Source organism: Podarcis liolepis (assembly GCF_965112155.1).
Source record: "Podarcis liolepis genome assembly, chromosome: 1".
Lineage (NCBI taxonomy): Eukaryota > Metazoa > Chordata > Lepidosauria > Squamata > Lacertidae > Podarcis > Podarcis liolepis.
The window spans coordinates 44,467,860-44,490,186 of NC_139554.1; the positions used below are offsets into that span (position 1 = coordinate 44,467,860).

At 41.9% G+C, this 22,327-nt stretch overlaps 1 protein-coding gene across 2 annotated transcripts in view; it reads right to left on the reverse strand.

Moving 5' to 3' along the window:
* The window catches only part of LOC310708536 (cytosolic phospholipase A2 epsilon-like), a 46,466-nt gene that overhangs the window by 13,856 nt on the left and 10,283 nt on the right, over nucleotides 1–22,327 (reverse strand). For both annotated transcript variants that reach the window (XM_083507038.1, XM_083507039.1), the window contains 10 exons: nucleotides 18,214–18,350; nucleotides 17,446–17,574; nucleotides 13,489–13,529; nucleotides 11,599–11,641; nucleotides 9,936–10,011; nucleotides 8,240–8,409; nucleotides 8,022–8,120; nucleotides 4,536–4,573; nucleotides 2,900–3,035; nucleotides 2,115–2,251 (listed from right to left, as the gene is read on the reverse strand). In XM_083507038.1, the coding sequence (XP_083363164.1) occupies nucleotides 2,115–2,251; nucleotides 2,900–3,035; nucleotides 4,536–4,573; nucleotides 8,022–8,120; nucleotides 8,240–8,409; nucleotides 9,936–10,011; nucleotides 11,599–11,641; nucleotides 13,489–13,529; nucleotides 17,446–17,574; nucleotides 18,214–18,350 (1,006 nt within the window). The remainder of the gene's footprint in view (nucleotides 1–2,114; nucleotides 2,252–2,899; nucleotides 3,036–4,535; nucleotides 4,574–8,021; nucleotides 8,121–8,239; nucleotides 8,410–9,935; nucleotides 10,012–11,598; nucleotides 11,642–13,488; nucleotides 13,530–17,445; nucleotides 17,575–18,213; nucleotides 18,351–22,327) is intronic.

Consider the following 22,327-nt stretch of genomic DNA (forward strand, 5'->3'; position numbering starts at 1 on the left):
CCTCACAGAGTGTTTGTTGTGGGGGAGGAAGGGAAAGGAGAATGTTAGCCGCTTTGAGACTCCTTCGGGAAGTGATAAAGCGGGAAATCAAATCCAAACTCTTCTTCACTAATGACCACAATCAAGATTTGTATATGGAATAATAGACAAAGCTTTACCTAATGATTTCTGCTTCTTATGCAGTTGTTAAAAGCCCAGCACTTCCATTTTAAGAAGTGGGATGGGTAACCAAAACTACATCAAAAAAGCTACAGAATTAATAGCCTGAGATGATTCAAGCAACATTGACCATTCTACAGTAGGAAGGAAGTGCATTTCTGAGCCCAAACTTGGTGATCAGTCAGATTTGAAAAAGAATCAAAATCCATCCACCTAGACTGCTGTAATTCACTCTACCTGGAGCTGCGCCTGAAGATAGCCCAGATGTTTCAGCTTGTTTTGGCTAGAACCAAATTAATTAGATAACATTACAGCGATCTTGTACCAGGTATACTGATTGCCAATTTGTTCAAAAGCTCATTTCCAGCTGCTAGTTTTGACCTTTAAAAGCCTATATATGGTGTGGGAAACCTGTGGCCTTCCAGATGATTGGAGCCCTTTCCACCAGCACCAGCTAGCTTAGCAAATGGATGGGGATGGTGGAAATTACAGTCCTTCAACATCTAGAGGGCCTCTGGTTCTCCATCTCTGCCCTAAAATTGTTTGTAACCAGAATATCATAAGCACTGGCACCTGCTTTTTCCTCCTGCCTTCAGAGCTATGCCAGTGGATACTCACAAGTACTTTTTTCAGTTGTGACCAAGATTTGGATAAACCCTCCTTAGAAGCATCCACTTAATCCCATTCTGGCATTCTTTTAAATGAGCAGCAATAACATTGTTTTTTGTTGTTGTTTTTTTAAAAAAAACAAATCAGTGAGATTTTGCAGAATTTGCTCTCAATTGTTTTTTTAAGTTGCCACTGTCTTTCAAGCTGCTTTTAATCCATCCATTGTATTGAATGGGTTTAAATTGTTATTGTTTTTAATACTGTGTTTTATTTCTCTAGACTTGATTATACTAAGGAAAGACAGGGTATTAGTTTCAAAAACAAACAAGTTTCTCCAAAGGAACCAATATTTACTGAAAGTTGACTGTAGCTACCACTTCCCCATCATGCGAAGGTTGATAATAATAATAATAATAATAATAAAATTTATTTGTATCCCGCCCTCCCCAGCCGAAGCCGGGCTCAGGGCGGCTAACAACAATAAAACAGTACAACACAACACAACACAACACTCTAAAATCATTCCTTATAAAATTAATTCAAATTAAACCACTGGCAACCATTGGGCCAGAGCTCCGCGAAGATTGCCGAGGGAGGGAGTCAGGCTTTGCCCTGGCCAAAGGCCTGGTGGAACAGCTCTGTCTTGCAGGCCCTGTGGAAAGATGTCAAGTCCTGTAGGGCCCTGGTCTCTTGTGACAGAGTCACAAGAGATCGGAGCTACAGCTGAAAAAGCCCTGGCTCTAGTTGAGGCCAGCCTAACCTCTCTGTGGCCTGGGACCTTCAAGATGTTTTTATTTGAAGACCGTAAGTTTCTCTGTGGGACATACCAGGAGAGGCGGTCCCGTAGGTACGAGGGTCCTAGGCCGTATAGGGCTTTAAAGGTTAAAACCAGCACCTTAAACCTGATCTTGTACTCCACCAGGAGCCAGTGCAGCTGGTATAGCACCGGGTGAATGTGATCTCGCAGCGAGGGCCCCGTAAGGAGTCTCACTGCAGCATAAGGAACATCTTGTTATATTACCGTATTTTTCGCTCTATAAGACGCACCAGACCACAAGACGCACCTAGTTTTGGGAGGAGGAAAACAAGAAAAAAAATATTCTGAATCTCAGAAGCCAGAACAGCAAGAGGGATCGCTGCACAGTGAAAGCAGCAATCCCTCTCGCTGTTCTGGCTTCTGTGATAGCTGCGCAGTCTGCATTCACTCCATAAGACGGACACACATTTCCCCTTACTTTTTAGGAGGGAAAAAGTGAGTCTTATAGAGCAAAAAATACGCTAATTCATTTCATTGCGTCGTGGACATAAATATGGGTTACTTAACTCTTTTGCTCACATTTCCTTACCATGTTGTGCCAGATAAGCCAGTAAAATATGAAACACAGTCCAAAAGATCATACTTTTGGAGAGTCAACAGGTGGGAATATAATGCTGTCAGTGCTCTCATCCCTCCTCCTGTCGTCATAATTGCCACCACTGGCACCTGTTTTGATATAGAAAAAAGCAGAACATTCATTAGGATGGTTTATAAAGGGAAGGGGTCTTATAATTATATCAAGGATAGAAGATGCTACAAAATATAGATACAGCTGGTACTTCAATATCTGGAGAGCTACAGCCATAACATTTCAAAAAGAACTCTGTGCAAGTCACTGCTCCCTGGAGCCATTCCCAGGTTCTTGGCAGAGCCCTTACATGCGGGCAAGCCAGTAGGGCAGGTATAGAATAGATTTGTGGAGCTTCAAACAGCGTGTCAATGGGAGCAGCAGAAAGGAATGCAAACGTAAAAGCCTTCCAGGTCTTGTTCCTGGAATCCAGGTCACAAGAAATTTAGCTGACTTGGGGAAACAGGACTAGCCCAGCTTATTTGCCCAGCAGTGACCTCAGGGGAAAGATGGGATATGAGAGTACACATTGAGGCAATATTCACTGCTGGCATAAATTGTAAACTTTGTTAGAAAAAGATTGATGACTTTTTTTCCTCCAAAGAACCAAAGCAGGTCATGGGATGAGTCCAGATTTTTAGAGCACACAAGTATGTGTGTACAAAACTGCTACACCTGTTTGTTTGACAGCTAATCTGCTTGCAGAAGTAGATCAAATCATATGTAAAATGTGTGCCCCCCCTTACCTCATCTTCACACAGATCTTCCTCAAGCTGTAGTGCCCTTTTAAAGGCATCAGCAGCAACCTTTTTCCTTTTCTGCAGGAATTCCAGTTCCTCTGGACAGAGATCAAACCCCAAGCGAACATCTAAGCCCGATGTGCTGTAACACAGGTGAAAATGTATCATACACCAGAACTTTCAGAATACACAAGAAGAGCCCTGATGGATCAGACCAAAGGTCCAACTGGTCCAGGGCATTTTGCTCTCTCAGTGGCCAACCAGATGCTTGTATGAAGCAGTACTGAAAATGGGCAGGCCTGCATCCAGTTCATTGATCCTCAAAAATGTAAAGCACTTTGCATAATGTGTGATGCTGGGCTGTGACCAAACTGATAGATGATGCTATGTTAATTTAACTCCAACCAGAAAACCTCAAATCCAATTCACAATAATGCAGAAATTTTAAAGTACATTTTTTAGTTGCAAAAAACTCTTCCTCCACTTCTATAATGGTGAGCAGAGCACATTGCGTGTTCAGACCCAGAAACCTCCCCCCTAAATAAACACACATTTGACTCAAATTTTAGTTTTGGTTTTTGGCAGAATTTAGGCCACAATGTTATTGATTACAGAAGAGTGGTTGCATAGGTTCTGGTTCGACTAGGTCCCTGCACCCTTGCAGGCAGCGCTGACGCAGAGCACCAGAATAGGTCAGCCAAGGGTGAACACCTGAGGTAGGTGAAAAGCTCAGGAACAGACTATGTTCACTCCCCAGATGCTCCCCTGGACTCAGGCACGGGCACAACCCCCTCTCAGGGGTTGACCAAACCAAGTTGAGTCCCTGGATTCCTTTAATCGAATACCCTTCACATAGGGATGGTGAGACCGTTCTCCCATCCCTATCACATGAACCAGAGCCTATCCATAACCTTACAAGTTGCAACGATTTGCTACGTGGCAGGCGAAACCCAAATGGCAACAGCCAATCAGCCAAGTGGGGAAAATTCCTGCCGTGGCCCTGTCCCAACGACAGACGGCACACTACAGCATAGGAAGGCCAATTGCAAAAATGCCCTAAAAGTAGGGAGAGGTGGGCGGGTGTTCCGATGCACAAGCCGAAAGAGGAAGCTCTGGGTCACGTGCATAGGTATATATAGGTCCCTTGATCTGTTTAGACTGCACCCCACTGGCCAGATTAAGCCCAGCAACAAGGGACCTACCAATTGGGTGTTGTTGCTATCCAATATATCCACCCACAACCAGGAGGTCAGTCTCCAGGTCTTTTAGGGAGGACACGCTGTATTGGAAGAGGACTATAATTCTGAATGTAATGACTCTCAAACAGTAGTTAAGGGGTTTGAGAAGGACAATTTCAAAGTCATAGTGTTAGTGATAAACATATTCATTATGATCCTAAATTTACTTTTGGCATATGTTAAGATTTTCCAGTTTTCAAGTCAAAACTATATACAAATATTTGAGAGGAGATCGCTCAACTTGAAATGGAAGGCCCAAAATTTGGTTCCTTGAATCTAAGCTTCACAAAGCTAAGTTGTTCTGTGAAGTAAATATGCAAGGGGGGAAATTTGGTCACATCTTTTAAAAATGGATAAAGCGGAAGAGCCAAAAACCACATTATTTTATTTCAACTGAATCTTACCAGGTCTTTGCTTTGAAGTGTAAATTAACTTCTTTGTCCTAAAAGTTAAGAATTTAAATACAATCAATTATGTCATATCATAAAAGCCTTCCCAACTTCCAAAAATAGACAAAATATATTTCCTGTTCTGTGCCAGGTTTGCATATGCTGTTGTGAATGTCAAAAATCAGAGATGGTTTCTGTGTGTTGTTTTTATACTCTTTCTAATGATTGTTGGCAATCTCTAAAATTTGGAATTCACAACATCATGTACATAATTTTGGTTTCATTCTGCAGTCGGTGATTCTAGTACCTTTACTGACTTATAAAGTGACCTCAACATATTCTGGAAAATGCGACTGCAGTTTATATATTGTGATAATATTTAGGAAGGATGTGGGCAGGGCATCTCCCATGTATTTAAGGTTGCAGTTATTCCACAGGACCATCCATTTCTCTAACTAGTCCCACACACTATAGTGGTTTTGTTTCATGCAGCCAATGAAGACAGCAGCCCCATGTCAAGCTTTCCTCCTGTTCCCATTGGGCAGTATTCAACTACTGCACTCCATCACCCCAATGTTTGTGCAACCCAACTGTTTGTGCAACACTTTTCCTCCTGCATGCACCATGCTTATCCCCAGATCTGCTCCAGGGGTTTGGGGGAACCCCTAGAACAGGGGCACATGGGTTGTGGGGGAAGAGAGAGGGAGAAAGTTCTGTGGTGCAAAAATAAATCCTTGCTCTGACAGGGGAAAAAAATGCTAAACAGCCGTACCTTGGTTCTCGAACGGAATCCATTCTGGAAGTCTGTTCGACTTCCGAAAACGTTCGAAAACCAAGGTGCGGCTTCTGACTGGCTGCAGGAGATCAGAACTGTCACTTCTGGGTTTGCGGAGTTCAGGAGACAAAACTTTCGAGAACTAAGCTGTTCGAAAACCAAGGTACGACTGTATTGGATTCCACCCATTATAGTACCCTTATGGTGCTTTTCAATGCTTGCTTCACTTGGGGGAAACGTAATGTGATGACATCACAACACTGGCCTGGGACCCAAGTATTTGAAAGAATATTTGGCCAGCGTGATATATAGCAATTCATTCAATTACAATATAGCAATTAATCATAAAGCCAGTAAATAACATCAGCATCTTAAAACAATAAACACAGCAAAGTGGTAATGCTACAGCAAAGGAAGCAATCCTTAAATCAGCTATTTCTGTTGGCCTGAATAAAAAGCTACACCTTAAGTTGATGCCTAGAAGCGATGAATGTGAGGGACAAGCAGATCTCTAACAGAAGCGAGTTCTAAATGAGAGAAGGCCCTGTTCTGTGCTGTCATACAACAAACTGTACCCACTGAGGGAACAACAGGCAGTGCTTCCCTAAATAATCATAAGGAATGGATCAGCAGGTAGTGTGAAAGACATTCCTTCAAATATTTGTATCCCAGGGCATATAAAACTTTTAAGTGTTAACTCTGGAATACAAACTGGGACTAGGAGTGAATAGGCAGCCCATATAACTCCTTGAGGATCCATGAACATTTAGTACTGCTGGCTAATAACATGGTAGTCACATTCTGTACCAGCATAGATCACACTGCAATAGTTTAAAATGGGGGTGGGAACCTCAGGCCCAGAGGTCAGATCTCCCAAGGCTACACCTCCTCAACCACACCCCATCTTCCCAGACCACACACTCCACCAGCCCATCTGGTATGCTGAGAGTTTGTTTGGACCCTGGGTGAGGAGAGGGAGGGTGTGACAGAAGGAAAATGAATGGATATTGATTTGTAGATATTAGTAACTTCATATTAATGCAGTATTTTTTACATGTAACTGTGTATTTTATAATATATAGCATTATAATATATATAATATATAATATGTTGTTTAAACTGTCTGTGGTTGCTTCAGTTCTTTTGTACATTTTGCTTAGATGGACAACAGAGGTGTGGAGTGTGTGTGTGTGTGTGTGTGTGTGTGTGTGTGTGTGCCTGCCTGCTGCACAAAGGTTAAGCTTATATTCATTGATCTGTCAATCTTCGCCTCTGGTCCCCCCTACTCACCACTGGCATGTGGCTCTCAAAAAGATGTTCAGAAGGGAAAGGTTTCCCATTCCTAGTCTAAATGTAATGCTATTTGAGCATGCACTTCTATAGTCAGGCTATGGTGGACCAAGAAGGGCCATAGCTGGACTAGGAATAGCCTCTCATAGCCACTGAGGCCAGCTGGGTCTCCAGCGACAATGATGGCTAAAGGTGCACCTTCAAGCTATGCACCTGTTCTATCAGGAGGAATGCAATTCCATCTGGAACAGGCCCTCTGCACAGCTCCTGGATCCAGGAAAAGCCCCCATCTTATCAGGTTTCAGTCTCAGTTTATTGGTCCTCATCCAGCCTGCTACTACCTCTAGACACAGTCCAGCATCCACACAGACGCTCCTGCTTCAGATGGATGGAATGGACATACGCAATAGACAATCTTTATAGGATTCCTTCAAACCATAACAAGTACAAAATGAAATCTTTAGTCTCAAAGTCTCTGAAAATCTTTAAATGAAGCGAGGTACCAGACTTTGTAAGATGAAAGACAAGCTGTGAAGCTTTGTTCAGCAAATATGATGTCCAACACTGAACAGTGATTCCAGATATTGACTACTGTTTCATAGAATTCTTCATCAGCGTGGTGGGCGGATGTAGAATTGCTTCATAAACCCAGTGACTACATTATTACATGAGCACTGTTCCTCAGCATTTGATATTTTCATTTACATACATTCATTCGAAATAAGATGGGTTTATGAAGCAATTCTACATCCGCCCACCACACTGATGAAGAATTCTACGAAACAGTAGTCAATATCCGGAATCACTGTTCAGTGCTGGACATCATATTTGCTGAAGACGCAAAGCTTCACAGCTTGTCTTTCATCATACAAAGTCTGGTACCTCGCTTCATTTAAAGATTTTCTGAGACTTTGAGACTAAAGATTTCATTTTGTACTTGTTATGGTTTGAAGGAATAAATAAAAAAATTCCTTCCAGTAGCACCTTAAAGACCAACTAAGTTAGTTCTTGGTATGAGCTTTCGTGTGCATGCACATGAAGAAGTGTGCATGCACACGAAAGCTCATACCAAGAACTAACTTAGTTGGTCTTTAAGGTGCTACTGGAAGGAATTTTTTTATTTTGACTATGGCAGACCAACACGGCTACCTATCTGTAACTGAAGGAATAAAGATTGTCTATTGCGTATGTACACCTGTCATCGTGTTGCCTAGACATTGCTGACGTTCTCTTTGCAACACAGGGGTTTGTTTGGTTACTCAGATGGAATGGAGACAGAGCTGGGTGCCATTCACACACTGATGAACACCTGACTTCAAATAATTGGATGATGGCTCTCAGCGGCTTCCTATAGATGTCCAAAAGCATGGGAGAAAGAATAGAACCCCGTTGAACACTGCAGCGTAAGTACAGAGGGGCTGAGAAGGAGTACTTACTTCTTTGATTATATCTTGATCAGTGGGAAGTGCATTCAGAGGCAGAGTCAGGTTCCTGTTTTTGTAAGCGTTAGCTCCACATGAGTTGCAACAACAACACTGAAAATAAAGAGATTGCCTCTTTAAAAACAGAATTGCTTTTTAAAAACACCTCTCCCAATAAAAGGCGCGACTAACTAAAATTATCCAGGTTACTACCATGCTCAGCTATGACATACAAAGGTGGGAAGTGACCTCTTCTTTGGGAGTAGAACATCCAGTTCTGCTTGCTTAAACCTGGCATAGTGGAAAAGGGAAGGATCAGTGAAATGCAAGTTGGAGACACAGCCTAATGAAATGTTTTGAGTTCCTTCAAAGGATCCTTTCAATGTACATCTGACATCTTGTTCTAAAAAAAGAAAAGAAAAAGAGGACATTGTTGAAAAAAGAAAGCAGAGCAGTTTAAAAAAGCAAACAAAAAACCCAAACAAAAAAACCCCTGGACGGTTAAGTCCAATCAAAGGCGACTATGGGCTTGCGGCGCTCATCTGGCTTTCAGGCCAAGGGAGCCGGCGTTTGTCCACAGACAGTTTTCCAGGTCATGTGGCCAGCAGGACTAAACCACTGCTGGTGCAATGGGACACAGTGACAGAAGCCAGAGCGCACAGAAATGCCATTTGGTGTGCTTTCAAACTGCTAGGTTGGCAGGAGCTGGGACAGAACAATGGGAGCTCACTCCATCGCAGGTATTCGAACTGCTGACCTTCCAATCAGCAAGCCCAAGAGGCTCAGTGGTTTAGACCACAGCGCCACTTGCATCCCTATCAGAAATAATATCAACCTCCATGCCACTGAGATCTCTTCATGCAGATTGAGACATGCATTTTATGAAAGTTTTTTATGCTGTTTATGCTACAGAGGTTTATGAATAAATGATAGTGCAAGCCTATACATATTTACTTAGAAGTAAGCTGCACTGTGTTCAGTGGGTCTTAGCTCCAATTAACTCTGTTTAGCATTTTGTTCTACATCCTGGATGTATCTATAGCTAAGACTTTAATCTTATGCACACCTGCCTCTGGGTAAGGTCCATTTAACTCAATGTGGATTACTTTTGAGAAGACACATGAGATCGCACTGTAAGTATGCTTAGAAACATAACCTTAAAAACCATTTCATGGAGCCTAACAGTTCATCTCTACATCAAAATCTGCCTTGTCCCAATCTGGGGAAATGGGCATTTCAAGAACAGGTGGCACTCTGGAGTTTAATAAATGTGACAAACTCTTACGAATGCTGCTATAGTCCAAAAAGTTCGGACTATAGCACTTTCAGAAAAATTGATCCAGGAAGTTAAAGCCTTAACAGGAAGGAGAGACAACAGTGATTTTATAGAGACATGGTACCAGAGCTGGCTCAGCCATTAAGGAGGGTGAGGCTGCTGCCTCAGGCGGCAGAAGTTCCTGAGGCACCACCGCCATGGGCTCCCCACCTGCCCTGCCACCTCCACTGCTTTCCCCATACAACCCTCTGGTGGCAAGTCAAGAACAAACCTTGGTTGCTACTTAATGGTTTTTGAGAGAGAAACACACCATAGGCTCAGGCTCAGATTTGTTTCATTGGTGTGCCATGGAAGCTGCTTCCTCACATTAAACCATTGTTTGTTTTACACCATGGTGTAATGTGATGTGCTCACGAGGACAGAGGTTGAAGATATTAAACTTGACTCTTTCAGTCTGGGCTGTTGACATTTCAGAGTATACTATAGTACCATCTAAGGTGGAAGCCACGTCAGCAAAATGCCTGAGTGTGTTTGCTAGCAATTTTACCCATTCCAGACTGGACCTAGCACCTGAACTCCAAACCTGAGGCCTCTATCATCCGGTCTAATGGGTGGTAGTGTGGAAAAGCATTTAATGAAGGAATAACCCTCACGTTTAAAATACGTATTCTTTTTTTTCTTCCATTTCCTTTGATCCGCCTGAACCTCTAAACAGCAAAGTTCACGACACTGCAACAGAAGCAACCCACAAAGTAGTGAATAACATTTTTCATCTCACAGTTTGCGCCATGAATGTTATGCAACCACAAACTTAATTTATTTGGCCAAATGCCATATATTCAGTGCTTTTTTTCTTAACAAAATGAAAAAAATGTTTAGGGGTACTCTCATTTTGACTCAAGAAAATCACCATTTTTTAGATCAAATCAGGAAAAATAAATACAGTAAATGGACAAAAGTACAAAGATTCACAAAATGTTAAGGGGTATGTGTATCCTTGCGTCCCCCCAGAAAGAAAACACTATATATTCATGTTCTCACATGATGCTTTTAATTGATTGAATTAAACTTATGAGCTCTGGAGATTCATCAAGTTAATAAATGACTTAGCAACTGTTCTAGAAAATGTGAACCACGCCCCACCCCCAAGCAGATATTACTTGACAGCAGTAGTTGCATGATACAGGGCCTGCTTTGTGAGGAGAAAGACATGGCCTTTTCCTAAACTAAATTCTCAGATGTGTGAAGGCCCACTTTCACAATTACCTAATTATAAGTGGGCTTTTTTGGGATGCAGCCACTATGAATATTGCCCAAAACCTGAAGGCAATTTTATTGCTAGATATCACAATGTGATACCGTCCAGATGTTATTGAACTCAGCTCTCATCAGGTCCAGCTAGCATGGCTAATTTTCAGACATATGATGGGAATTGTTGTCTAACAACACATAGAGGGTCCCATGTTAATTACCTCTCCATAACTTACTATATAAAGAAGAGTTAACAAATGTACACAGACAGATCCCAGAGTTCTTGTGCCTAGTCACTGACTGCTTTTCAAAGTGAGATCTCAAAGAGTACTTCCGGTGTTTAGAAATGACACTTTTAAAAATAGGGTAACTCTAAAAAAAAACCTGGATGTGCGCTCTCTCTCTCTCTCTCTCTCTCTCTCTCTCTCTCTCTCTCTTTCTGTCTGTACCTCTTTGAAACCTAGTGATGGCATTGAAACAAAAGATGATGGGCCACATTTGCAATGAATTGTTCATCAGGTCTTGAAGATTTTAGTCCATTGCAGCTGCTTGGTTTTGCTGTCTCATGGTGTCCTAATACTGAGATTCATTCATTTTACTATTCTATACATCAAGGTTCTTTTGACACAGTTTGGGCATTTATCTGTATGGGCCAATGCATACATTCCATTTCTGGTATATAACCTGTTGTGAGCACTTATCACATGATTGAGTCAACTCACATGGGAAGCCAATTCAAATATTTCTGTAGCCAAGTTGAGTTCTGACCACCCAAAACTTATTTTTATGATTTGGTAACATCTGATTTGGCTCCCATGGTATGCATATCATAAGAGTGTGAATGAAAAAGGGTGGGGGGGGGGAGGAGAGAAAGCTGCAGTTTCTCCCATACACTGTGTGATGCTTGCATTTCAGTATTCAATATTCCACCATACCCATATCTAAGATTTCTCTTTCACACTTTCACTCAGGATCTTGTTCAGTCAACATTAAGTAGAGGTAGCTTACAGAGTTCCTGCAACCCAGAGATATTGCACAGTAAATACATGAAGAAATGGAAATTACCACTATTGTTCCATTTGTAATGATGGTTTCAGCTGGACCACATCTAGGAAATAAATATACATATATATAGATGATGTTACAACTTGAATGATTTAAGGCACAATTGTTCAACATAACTTAGAGCTGAACAGTCAACTTATGTCTTAGAATTTAACTTTGCCCTTTTCCTTTTGCTGTTTACCACCCCCAGCACTAGCCAGCCCTGCTGCTTTCCCAACAGAGACATTGCTTTTGATCACCAGAATGGCGTGGGGCTGGGAGAGCAGTGAGGTCAAGATGCATGTGAGTGCAGGTGGGATTGGCTCTTCCAGTCCTGACCCACTCCACTGCCCTGCTCCCCCCTAGTTTTGGTAAGTAACATCAACAACACTATCAGGAGACTGGTGGTGTGGCATCACCCCTAGGTGGAATCTACACACACATTTAAAAAAAAATTGTTGTGAAAATGCTTTTTAAAAAAACGTTTTGAAAAATAAATTGAATTTGCCATAACTCGCCATCGCCATCTAGTGTCACATCTGTATAATGCACTTTACAAACACACTTAAAATGTTTCATTTGCAGCTGTATAGCTGAGTCCCTGGTCACTCCGGGGAAAGAGTTCCTAAATTCTTACTGCTTAGCAGGAAAGGTTTGGTTTCAGCCAGAGGGCAAGGCTGTGCTTGTGAATGGCAGCAACGATGGCAATCATCATATTAAGCAGATTTTAGGCATGCTCTACTGATGAGGATTTCAAAATACAAAAGCCAAGTGACTGGGTTAATCAGGTCAGTGTTCTAATTCGTAGATCCTTCAGATCATCTTACTGCCACATCACCGCAATCTAGTCCGTTTTGTCATCACCACGTTTCTTTGCCTGTGACTCTAGCATGACACACTACTTATTCTTGCAAAATTCCCAGGACAAGGAAATTCAGAACCTTGTAGCAATATGACCCATCCCTAACTTCTGCCTTGCATCGACAGCTTAGTTCTTGTAGGAGACACCAGGCAATTATTTCAAAATAATACTGCTCTATTTTTTTTAAAAATTGTTTCCAGTACAATCCTATGCATGCCTACTCAGATGTAATCACCACTGAATTCAATGAGACTTACTGTTAGGTTGAGTATGGCAGCTTGAATACTCTTCTTAGTAGTAACCCAATAGTAACCCAAGGGGAAGACTCTGATGAAATGGTACAAATCCCTGATGTCAATTTTATCCAGCAATCATAGTGCTTTTGAGCTAAAGCAATACATTATTGTATTTGTATGCCAGGCACATGCAAACTAGACATCTGAGGGAATCAGTACTGATGGAAGAAATTCTGGCCTCTGCTACTCCAGATGCACAGGAAGGATTAGTACAAGGAGAAGATGAAGCATTATGTAAATCAGAGTTCTTATGAGGAAGTCATCTTTTGCTCTCCAGTTTATGGAAATCATCACAGGCAAAGTTGACGTCTGAAGGCATGCTAAGGTGCGTTTTATTTGCTACGTAGGCACATGTGTTGAAAGAAAGGAAAACGTCCCCCCATTAACAAGTTCCTCACCTATACCAGGGAAGGGAGATGGATAGCTAATTTGAATTGCATCGCCTTGAATTTTTATAAATAGCAAGTTTATACAAATGGGCTCATTCTATGGCCATTAGCTGCTGATGGTAACTTTTAGATTTAAAACATTTCTGTCCCACTCTTCAACATACAAGATGATCCCACGCTGGGCTACAAATGATTGCCGATGAAATACCAAGCGAACATTAATACACCGAGTAACACAAGCTACCTTATTCTTAATAAAAACAAACAAACAAACAAACAAACAAACAAACAACAAGAGAATACAATTCATTGCAGCAGACAGGCTTCTATAGCAATTGGTTTCTACAGTACTTGGGTTACTTACATATTCTCCAGTGCAAATTCAACCTCCAATTGTTCATGTGTCTGAAAATTAGAATGCAGCATAAATGGCACAAATTTTGCAAATAGTTGTTCCATAGACATTGAGAATTTGTCTTTCCTGGCATGGAATGGGATATATCAAAGATCAACCCCCCCCCCCGATCTTATTGCAGAAATTAAAACTGAATGTTGAAAATTGAACTTGAAAAAGAAAAAGAGCTTGGTGAAAAGCACTCCTCTCTCACACACCCTTTTTTCTTTCATAGAATCACAGAACTGTAGAATTGGAAGGCACCCAAGGGTCATCTAGTCAAGCCCTTGCAGTGCAGGAATCCTGCCCCCAGCCTCCCTGGGTGGGCTCAAACCACCAACCTTCTGGTTAATAGCTGGATACACTGACCCATTGCACCACACCATAGGGCAGTTGAAAAAACATGCAGAACTGTTGCTTTCAGGTCTGTTTTCACCCTTTTGAATATGATGCCCAATCGCAATTTGCAAGGCTTAACAATCCCATGTTTGTTTAAATACAGAGGTTTAAAATCCCATGTTTGTATGTTCAGATGTGCACAATAAGGTCAGGTTTGTTGCTGCTGTTAAACTATGAGTCCTATATATTAGCTTTACGGATTCCTCTTTTCATATTTGTTTGCTGTCTAGGTCATCAGAAACAGTGAATAAAATATCTGAAAAAGGAAACTTTGTTGTTAGATTTGCTTTAAAAAAAAAAAAAAAGAGAGAGAGAGATGGATACAAATAGAAGCTTTTTCCCCTAGAGGGAACTTGTGAAACTGTTATTAAATTCGAACTGGGGAGCTTTGCAGCTGCAATAGATTAAGATCGTGGGAACACTCTGACCTTCAACAACAATGTACTCGGAGGCTCTGGTGTTGGCCTTTTGTAAGACGAGAGCTTTACTGGAACAGTTACATGAGAAGATGGATTTGATGACTGTTGGGATCGGAAAGTTTGGACAGGCAGTGGGCACTTATATAGAACCCACTCAGTAATTAACTCAGGAGTGTGCTTTGACAGATCAGATGAGGGAGGAGGTTGTTGCTGGACCTAGTGAGGCAGAGATGGAGGGAACTGTGGCCCAGCAGGAACATGAGTTGTTTGACGAATGAACCTGGAGAAAGCCAGATTTGGAGAGACAGAGCTCTGTTTGGTTTGGAGATGGGGGGCTGGATAGACCCCGCTATGCAGGGATGTTTTGACCTTTCAAGTCTGGCTTTGGGCCGGGAGGCGTTCGGAGTTGTGCGGGCCCTTAACTTTGGAGGGACTTTGAAACATGCTATTAAATACCACATGGAGTTCAGTGTTGACTTTGGAAAAGGAGCTGATCTGTCGAGAAGGGACAAAAACATTGTCAGGCTGGAGTCTCCCTGAGTGAAAGGAACAGAAGACAAAGTAAAGTACAGGTATAAATATGAAGAACATCTGCGGATGTGACATGGAAGAGATCCAAGGGCCTCGGATATAAGGTTACCAGGTTGATGGACTAGATGGATGGGATAGAAAGGACTGACAAAACCTGAGACCAGGAGAAAGAGACGTTGGATGAAGATTGGAAGAAAGTTTTAAACAATTTATTTAGGGAAATCTTGTAAAAGTAAAGAGTATTAGAAAAATGTTGGAATGAAATTATTTGGCCTTAGCAGAAATGTTAAAAAGAATTATGTAAGAATATGTCATGGTTAAGAGAATTTGGTATAAATAGGACTTAAATTTTAAGTTTTAGGGCGTTTTATGGTAAGATAACGTTAAAATAGATTAAGGTAATTTAAAGACAGAATATTTATGAAAGATGGAAAGGATTTGCTGAGATAATTAACAACTAGAATACAAAAAAGGGAGGTTTGAGGAGGTCGATGAAACAAGGTAATGACAGTTAATGATTTGGGAATATTGGATCTGTTTTTAATTTTTTTATCTATTATTGCTTTTTGATTTTGATGTATTATGTGTTTTGTTTTTGTTACTTGTTTTTTCCTTCTTTTCTTTTTTCTCTGTTTCTTTGTAATCTTAAAATTTTCAATAAATATTACTTAAAAAAGAAACAGTGAATATCCCAAATTCTTCACACTCAGAGCAGCTAACCTGTGGTCCTCCATATGTTGCTGAACTACAACTCCCATCACCCCTGGCCATTGACCGTGCAGGCAAGGGATGATGGGAGTTGTAGTTCAGCAATATCTGGTAGTCCACAGGTAACCCGCCTCTGGTTTATGTAATTTTTTTTCACAGTGTGCACATTTTCTTTCCTTTTTTAAAAGATGGCCTTTTCAAATAAAGTGTTTGGATTTAAGGATCCGGATGGACTTTTTTGTCAAAGGTGAAAGGCTAAGTATATGATAAAGGTTAGAAAAGGAAGCATATGTCACTATACATCTTCTCAGCATGGGACTGTATATAGCTACATAGAACTAAATTGCGGATGATGAGAACAACAGGGTCTCCTAATGTGAATTAAGTCCATGTGGTAATCTCACCTTGATATGTAGTACCACTCTCAGTGGCAGAGGAAGCCGCTCAGGTGCCTGGGGCGGGGTGAGCCGCCCATAGGGGCAGGGCACACCACGGGGCCTCCGAAGTCTGCCTGCCTCCTCCCACTCAGCTGCCCTACAGCTGGGGTGGAGGCAGCGGGCGGACCGTTTGGGTATCGTGGAGCCTGCACACGCCCAAGCCACTGCATCTCTGCAGCCTTGCGGTGAGTGCCGCCCGGCATTTTGTCACCCCCCTCAGTGGTGACATCCGTGGTGGCCCGCACCTACTGCAGCCCCCTTCCTCTGCCACCGACCTTCTTCAGCCCTATCAGCAGACTTAGTAGGCTGAATGGCCATTGAGCAGACATGTCCCACATATTGCAATACCTTGGTATCTCTTGTTGGGTTTTGTATCTAATGAGTAGGAAGCTCTAATTGTTAGAGGGTGCCAATTTCACGAGGGAGGCTAATCACATATGAGGGTGTTAGGTTGCATGGCAAAGATGGTTTGGAGAAGAGAGCAGTTCTGGGAATATAGGTTCCTCATCCTTGGTCTAGAAGTATCTGAAGAAGTGTGAATGCACACAAAAGCTTATACCCAGAACAAACTTAGTTGGTCTCTAAGATGCTACTGGACAATTTTTTAATTTCGACTATGTACGACCTGTACAGTGGTACCTCGGGTTAAGAACTTAATTCGTTCTGGAGGTCCGTTCTTAACCTGAAACTGTTCTTAACCTGAGGTACCACTTTAGCTAATGGGGCCTCCCACCGCCCCACCGCCGCCACACTATTCTATTCTCATCCTGAAGCAAAGTTCTTAACCCGAGGTACTATTTCTGGGTTAGCGGAGTCTGTAACCTGAAGTGTCTGTAACCTGGAGCATCTGTAGCCTGAGGTACCAGAGCGTCTCTGACTAGCAACTTCTGCGTTCCTGTGGACTACTTTCGGCTGAAAAAACCTAATGAAAAATTTCCCGGAAACCTTGTCACTGAAGAAGCCCGATGGGCAAAACAAGGGTGTATCCTAAGAATTGGTCTATCATCAGCTGCCTTGTTGTCACTAAGTAGTTCCATTTGTTACACTCTCAAGACATAGGACAATGCAGAAGGAAGTTTTGTTTGTTACACTTTTAAGACATAGGATGATGCAGAAGGAAGATATCAGTATGAAATGGCATTGCCAACAGGAACTGTACGTTGTAATTGTTGGACTTGACAATCTTTGGACTTTACGACAATAATACATATAGAAGGTTAATAGTAATATGATATGTTATTGCCATCAGGAACTGTGCTTTACAATTTTTTGATATGACGATTAAATTACAGTTTTATTACATATAATGTTATGTTACTTTACATCCAGTTACGTGTGTGTTGTAGTGTTCTAAACCTACCTGTACCTGGCAGGACAATATGCGAGAAATGCAAAGAAAGCTCAGTTAAGGATTGGTCTCTATGCATGCTCACCTGGGGATTCAATTCAAATTTCATAAAAACTGATTCTCCAAAGGGGACTTTAGCTATGTCAAAAAAAATGACACGGTAGTCATCATCTCGAATAACATCTTCGTCCCATACAGTCAATTCTAAAACATTCTGGAATCAGAAATTAAGAAGTATTATGAATGAATAATGGAAACACAAAGCAGAGAGAGAGAGAGAGAGAGAGAGAGAGAGAGAGAGAGAGAGAGAAAGAGAGAGAGAGAGAGAGAGAGAAGGCTATTTTAGTCCAACTGTGGGCTACAAAGGAGAAACAGAAGTGTGCTACGTATACCTGTGGGAAGGCTCTATCAAACAGGAGTACTCGCTTGCATGAGAAAGGGCCCCAAATTGAATCATAGGGCACCTCTAGTTAGAATAATAATAATAATAAAAAAATCTCAGGTAGTAAAACTGAAAAGACCCCTAGAGAGTTACTTGCTGCTGGACACTGTAGGTGATATTGTGTTAGATAGGCCACTGGTCTGACTCCTGTGTAGAACAACTAATAATGACCGTACAGTATGTGTGTCTGAATAGCAGATACTTTTCAAAATGGTGGCAGCAAAAGAAAGGAAGCTGCGATAAAGGAGAAGCCAAGATCCTAGCCTAGGTTTATTTAGAAGGGACTCTTTAGTACATAGTTTAAAGTCAGTGAAACAAAGAAGTGGTCACAGATGCAGAAGATCAATAACTAGGGCAACATGGAGATGATTCTCCTAGAGGAACCTATGCATATACCATCTTTTATCCTACCTTAACTTGGCTCTGGATCCTGAAGTAGAATGTTTCATTCCATATTGGATCTTTGCAATTTGCCACTGTTTTGGTACGAACTTTCTCACATGAAGCCGTAGGCAGCCACAAGGTCACATAACAATCTGTTTCACTTACTGTAGGGGAGAATATGGAGTAATTCATAGTTTTAATTATGGCCAAAATGAGATTAGCATACTGGATTAGACTGAAGATTTAGTTCAATCTTGTGGGGGGGGGGTAGCAGATTCAATGTTTTCAAGGTGTACCACGTGTCTCTTAACTATTGCAAGAGGAGAGCTTGATCTTTGGGAGCAGTGGCCCAGTTCGTAAATCATGGTTAATGACTTACAACCTAGCCTCTAACATTTCTGCAATGAAAATAGGGATGTCCTATTCAATAATAATAATAATAATAATAATAATAATAATAATAATAATTTTACTGTTTATACCCTGCCCATCTGACTGGGTTGTCCCAGGCACTTATACAAAAACATAATAAAACATTAAACATTTCAAAACTTCCCTATACAGGGCTGCCTTTAGATGTCTTCTAAAGGTTGCATAGTTACTTATCTCCTTGGCTCAGGGACTTCATAACTCCATACCCTCCAACATTTCTCTGATGAAAATAGGGCTGTCCTAAGGGAAAGTGGGACATTCCGGGACCAAAACAGAAACTGGGATGGCTTCTGTAAATCCAGGACTGACTCTAGTTGCTCTTGCTTACAATGCCTAGTTGCTCTTGCTTTGCTGTTTCCCAATCATGAGCATGAGAAGCAAGCTCTGAAAACTATGCTGACACATTTTAATTCTTGAAAATGTATGGCAAATCATTTTTAAAAGAGAGAAAGTCTGGGCGGGGAGCAATGTTTACTTCTGCAAATCTCATTCAAGAGGTCATTACAGTGGTACCTCTGGATGCCAATGGGATCCCTTCCGGAGCCCCGTTCGCATCCTGAGTAGAACGTAACATGTGACAGCGCGCCTGTGCATGCACGGGTCACATTTCGCCACTTCCGTGCATGTACGTGATGCCATTTTGAGCATCTGCGCATGCACAAGCGGCGAAACCCGGAAGTAACGTGTTTCGTTACTTCCGGGTCGCCGCGGGGTGTAACCTGAAAACGCTCAACCTGAAGCATATTTAACCCAAGGTATGACTGTATTTCTATTTTGTCCAGCAGGAGGCAAACTCTCATTCTATACTTACATAAAAGGCAGATGAACAACTTACCCTCTCATGTCAAATATAAAATCAAACAGAACAAATAATATCCTTAGAGCAACATTCCACTGCATGTTCCCATCTAATTAAACATGAACTTCAGTTTTATTTCCACTCAAAATCCTCTCCCACTCCACAAATATATGCACAAAAAGAAGGAGGTAGACTTTCTTCCATGTCAATAGTGGGGTCTGTCTGTCTATCCCAGTGGTGTAAAATTTGGAAACAAGGCTTTGGATCCAAATTTAAGAACCTAATTTCTTCAGCTGCATTTTTAAATGTATAGACAAGAGCCATACTCAAAGCTCCAGACCTCAAATTCCCATCTCAGTGGTTCTATATTGAGGAACAGTCATGATGAAAGGCAATGTGGGCAAATTAAGAAGAGGAGAGGAAGAAAGCCAGAGACACATCTATTGGAGATCCTGCTTTGGAAAAATTTACAGTGGTGCCTCGCAAGATGAAAAGAATCCGTTCTGTGATTCTCTTCATCTAGAGGTTTTTTCGTCTTGCGAAGCAAGCCCATTGACGGATTAGCGGATTAGTGCTATTAGCGCTATTAGCGGCTTTTAGTGGCTTATCTGCTGATCGGATCAGCTGATAAGCGGCTTAGCGGCTTAGAAAAAGGGGGGGGGGGAACCAGCAGGAACTCACAAGACATTGTCGTCTTGCGAAGCAAGCCCATAGGAAATTCGTTTTGCGAAGCACCTCCAAAACGGAAAACTCTTTCGTCTAGCGAGTTTTCTGTCTTGCGAGGCATTCGTCTTGCGGGGCACCACTGTATTCATTTTTCCTCATTGCTATAATTCTCTCACTTCCACAAGTCCTGCAGCCCTTGGCAAGATTTGATGCTCTCCTCAGCCCTCACACTGCCTTCCCAAAGCTGAGTAAGCCAGGCGCTGGGCTTTGGGAAAGAGGCATGAGGCCTCTGACAAAGGTCCCAGAGTCCTCCCTGCTCCTTCCCAAAGCCTAGTTAGTGCTTTCCCAACTTTGGCCAGAGCCTCGTGGCTCCTTCCTAAAGCTCAGTGCCTTGCTTAGCCAGCTTTGGGAAGGCAGCGCAAGGACTGAGGGGGGGTGGGCATCAAAATTTGGCCTCTCTTTCCCCCCACATGCGCAACAAGGCAGTGTGTGGCCCATAGGTTCCGTGTCAAAGTACACTTGCGGCCCACTTGGTATGAAGAGTTGGACCACCTTGTTCTAGGCTTGCAACCTAAGTCATTCAAATGTGCTGTAGCCCAACACTGTCTGTGTTTACTTGCTTTCAATTTTAATTTGCTCTATTTATATGCTTCTGATTAAGCGAGCCCCCAAAAACTTACGCCATAGTATGTTTTCTTGTTTTTAAGGTACCACAAGACTCTTGGATTGTCCTATTTTTGCCACAAGAGACAAACACAGTCACCCCACTGGAAATATAGGAGATGAGGTTATCTCTTGGCTAACTAGAGAAACAGCTGTTGCTCTTTCTAAATTCCTGTGTGGGTTAAGAAGCAGCAGGTTCAATTAGGCTCTTATTGCCTATTTGCATCCATCCTACTGAGGATTCTCTCCTCCTTTGAACAAAGAATTGTGGTTGCACATTTGGCATTGTCAGACATTGCCAACCAGGAAATGTGCTCTGTTTTGTGCCTCACCCGCATCTTATCAAGATCCAGCTGCAACTTTGCTGTGGTCACTCTTTTAACCTCCTTAGTGCCTTCCTAGCCAAAGAAGCTTCTGAATAGGTCAATTTGGTGCCCATTTATGACCTTTGTGAATAGAAGTTGGGGACCATGCAGAGCCATAGCTATATAGGGTGGGGCTAGCCAGGAATTTTGCCCCGGGGGAAGCCGCCAAAGGGGCACCATTGAGGCTCTCAGCCTGTGTGTGTATGCAAATTTGTGTAGAGAGGAATTGCCAAACTGGGTCTTTGACCCAGGTGAAATAAATCCTAGTTTCGTCCCTGGGTTTAGGCAGGCTTCCCTCTTTCTATGTTTGTGCACTAAACACACAGATTGGCTCCATTCCAGCACATTATTAGATAAAAATCAGAATCAGTTTAGAGTTTAACAAAGTTGTGTTGTACTGATGTACTGTTTTATTGTTGTTAGCCACCCTGAGCCTGGCTTCGGCTGGGGAGGGCGGGATATAAATAAAAATTATTATTATTATTATTATTATTATTATTATTATTATTATTATTCTCTGAAGTGTAACAAAGAGTCTTGTGGTACCTTAAAGACTAACACATTTATCATGGCATAGTTTTTTTGTGGACTATAGTCTACTTCATCAGATGCATGAAGTATATGATTTGGTGGGAAACCAGGAGTCAAACTTCCCACTCAGCCATGAAAATTGGGGAATGAAATTGGGTCAATCACTGCATCTCAGCCTAACCTTTTGTGTTGTGTGGCTCAATGGACAGAGGGAGAAGTGTGAAAAACACCTTGAGCTCCTTGGAGAGAAAAAACCTGAGATATAGATATAATATAATAAGTTTGCAGACATTTTGTATTTGCATGCACGCACATCCACACACAAAAGAACATATATCGCATACACACACACGCATACCTCCCAACTTAGCATAACACTCCATGCATCTGATAAAAGTGGGCTCTAGTTCTGGGTCCCTCCAGATTTTTGGACCACAACTCCCATCAGCCCCACCAGCATAGCCTGGAGCTGATGGGAAATGTAGTCCAAAAACATCCGGAGGTTACCAGGTTGACGAAAGCTGGATTGCGTCCTAATAAATTTGCATTTAATTTGCATCTATATTCTTTATGCTGCAACAGAATAACATGGCTATCCCTCTGGAAGTTCTGAAGCAATAACAGGGATTAGGCAAGAGGTCTGTGTTTCTGGCACTGGAGCAGGGTGTGTGGGATGAAGAGAGGC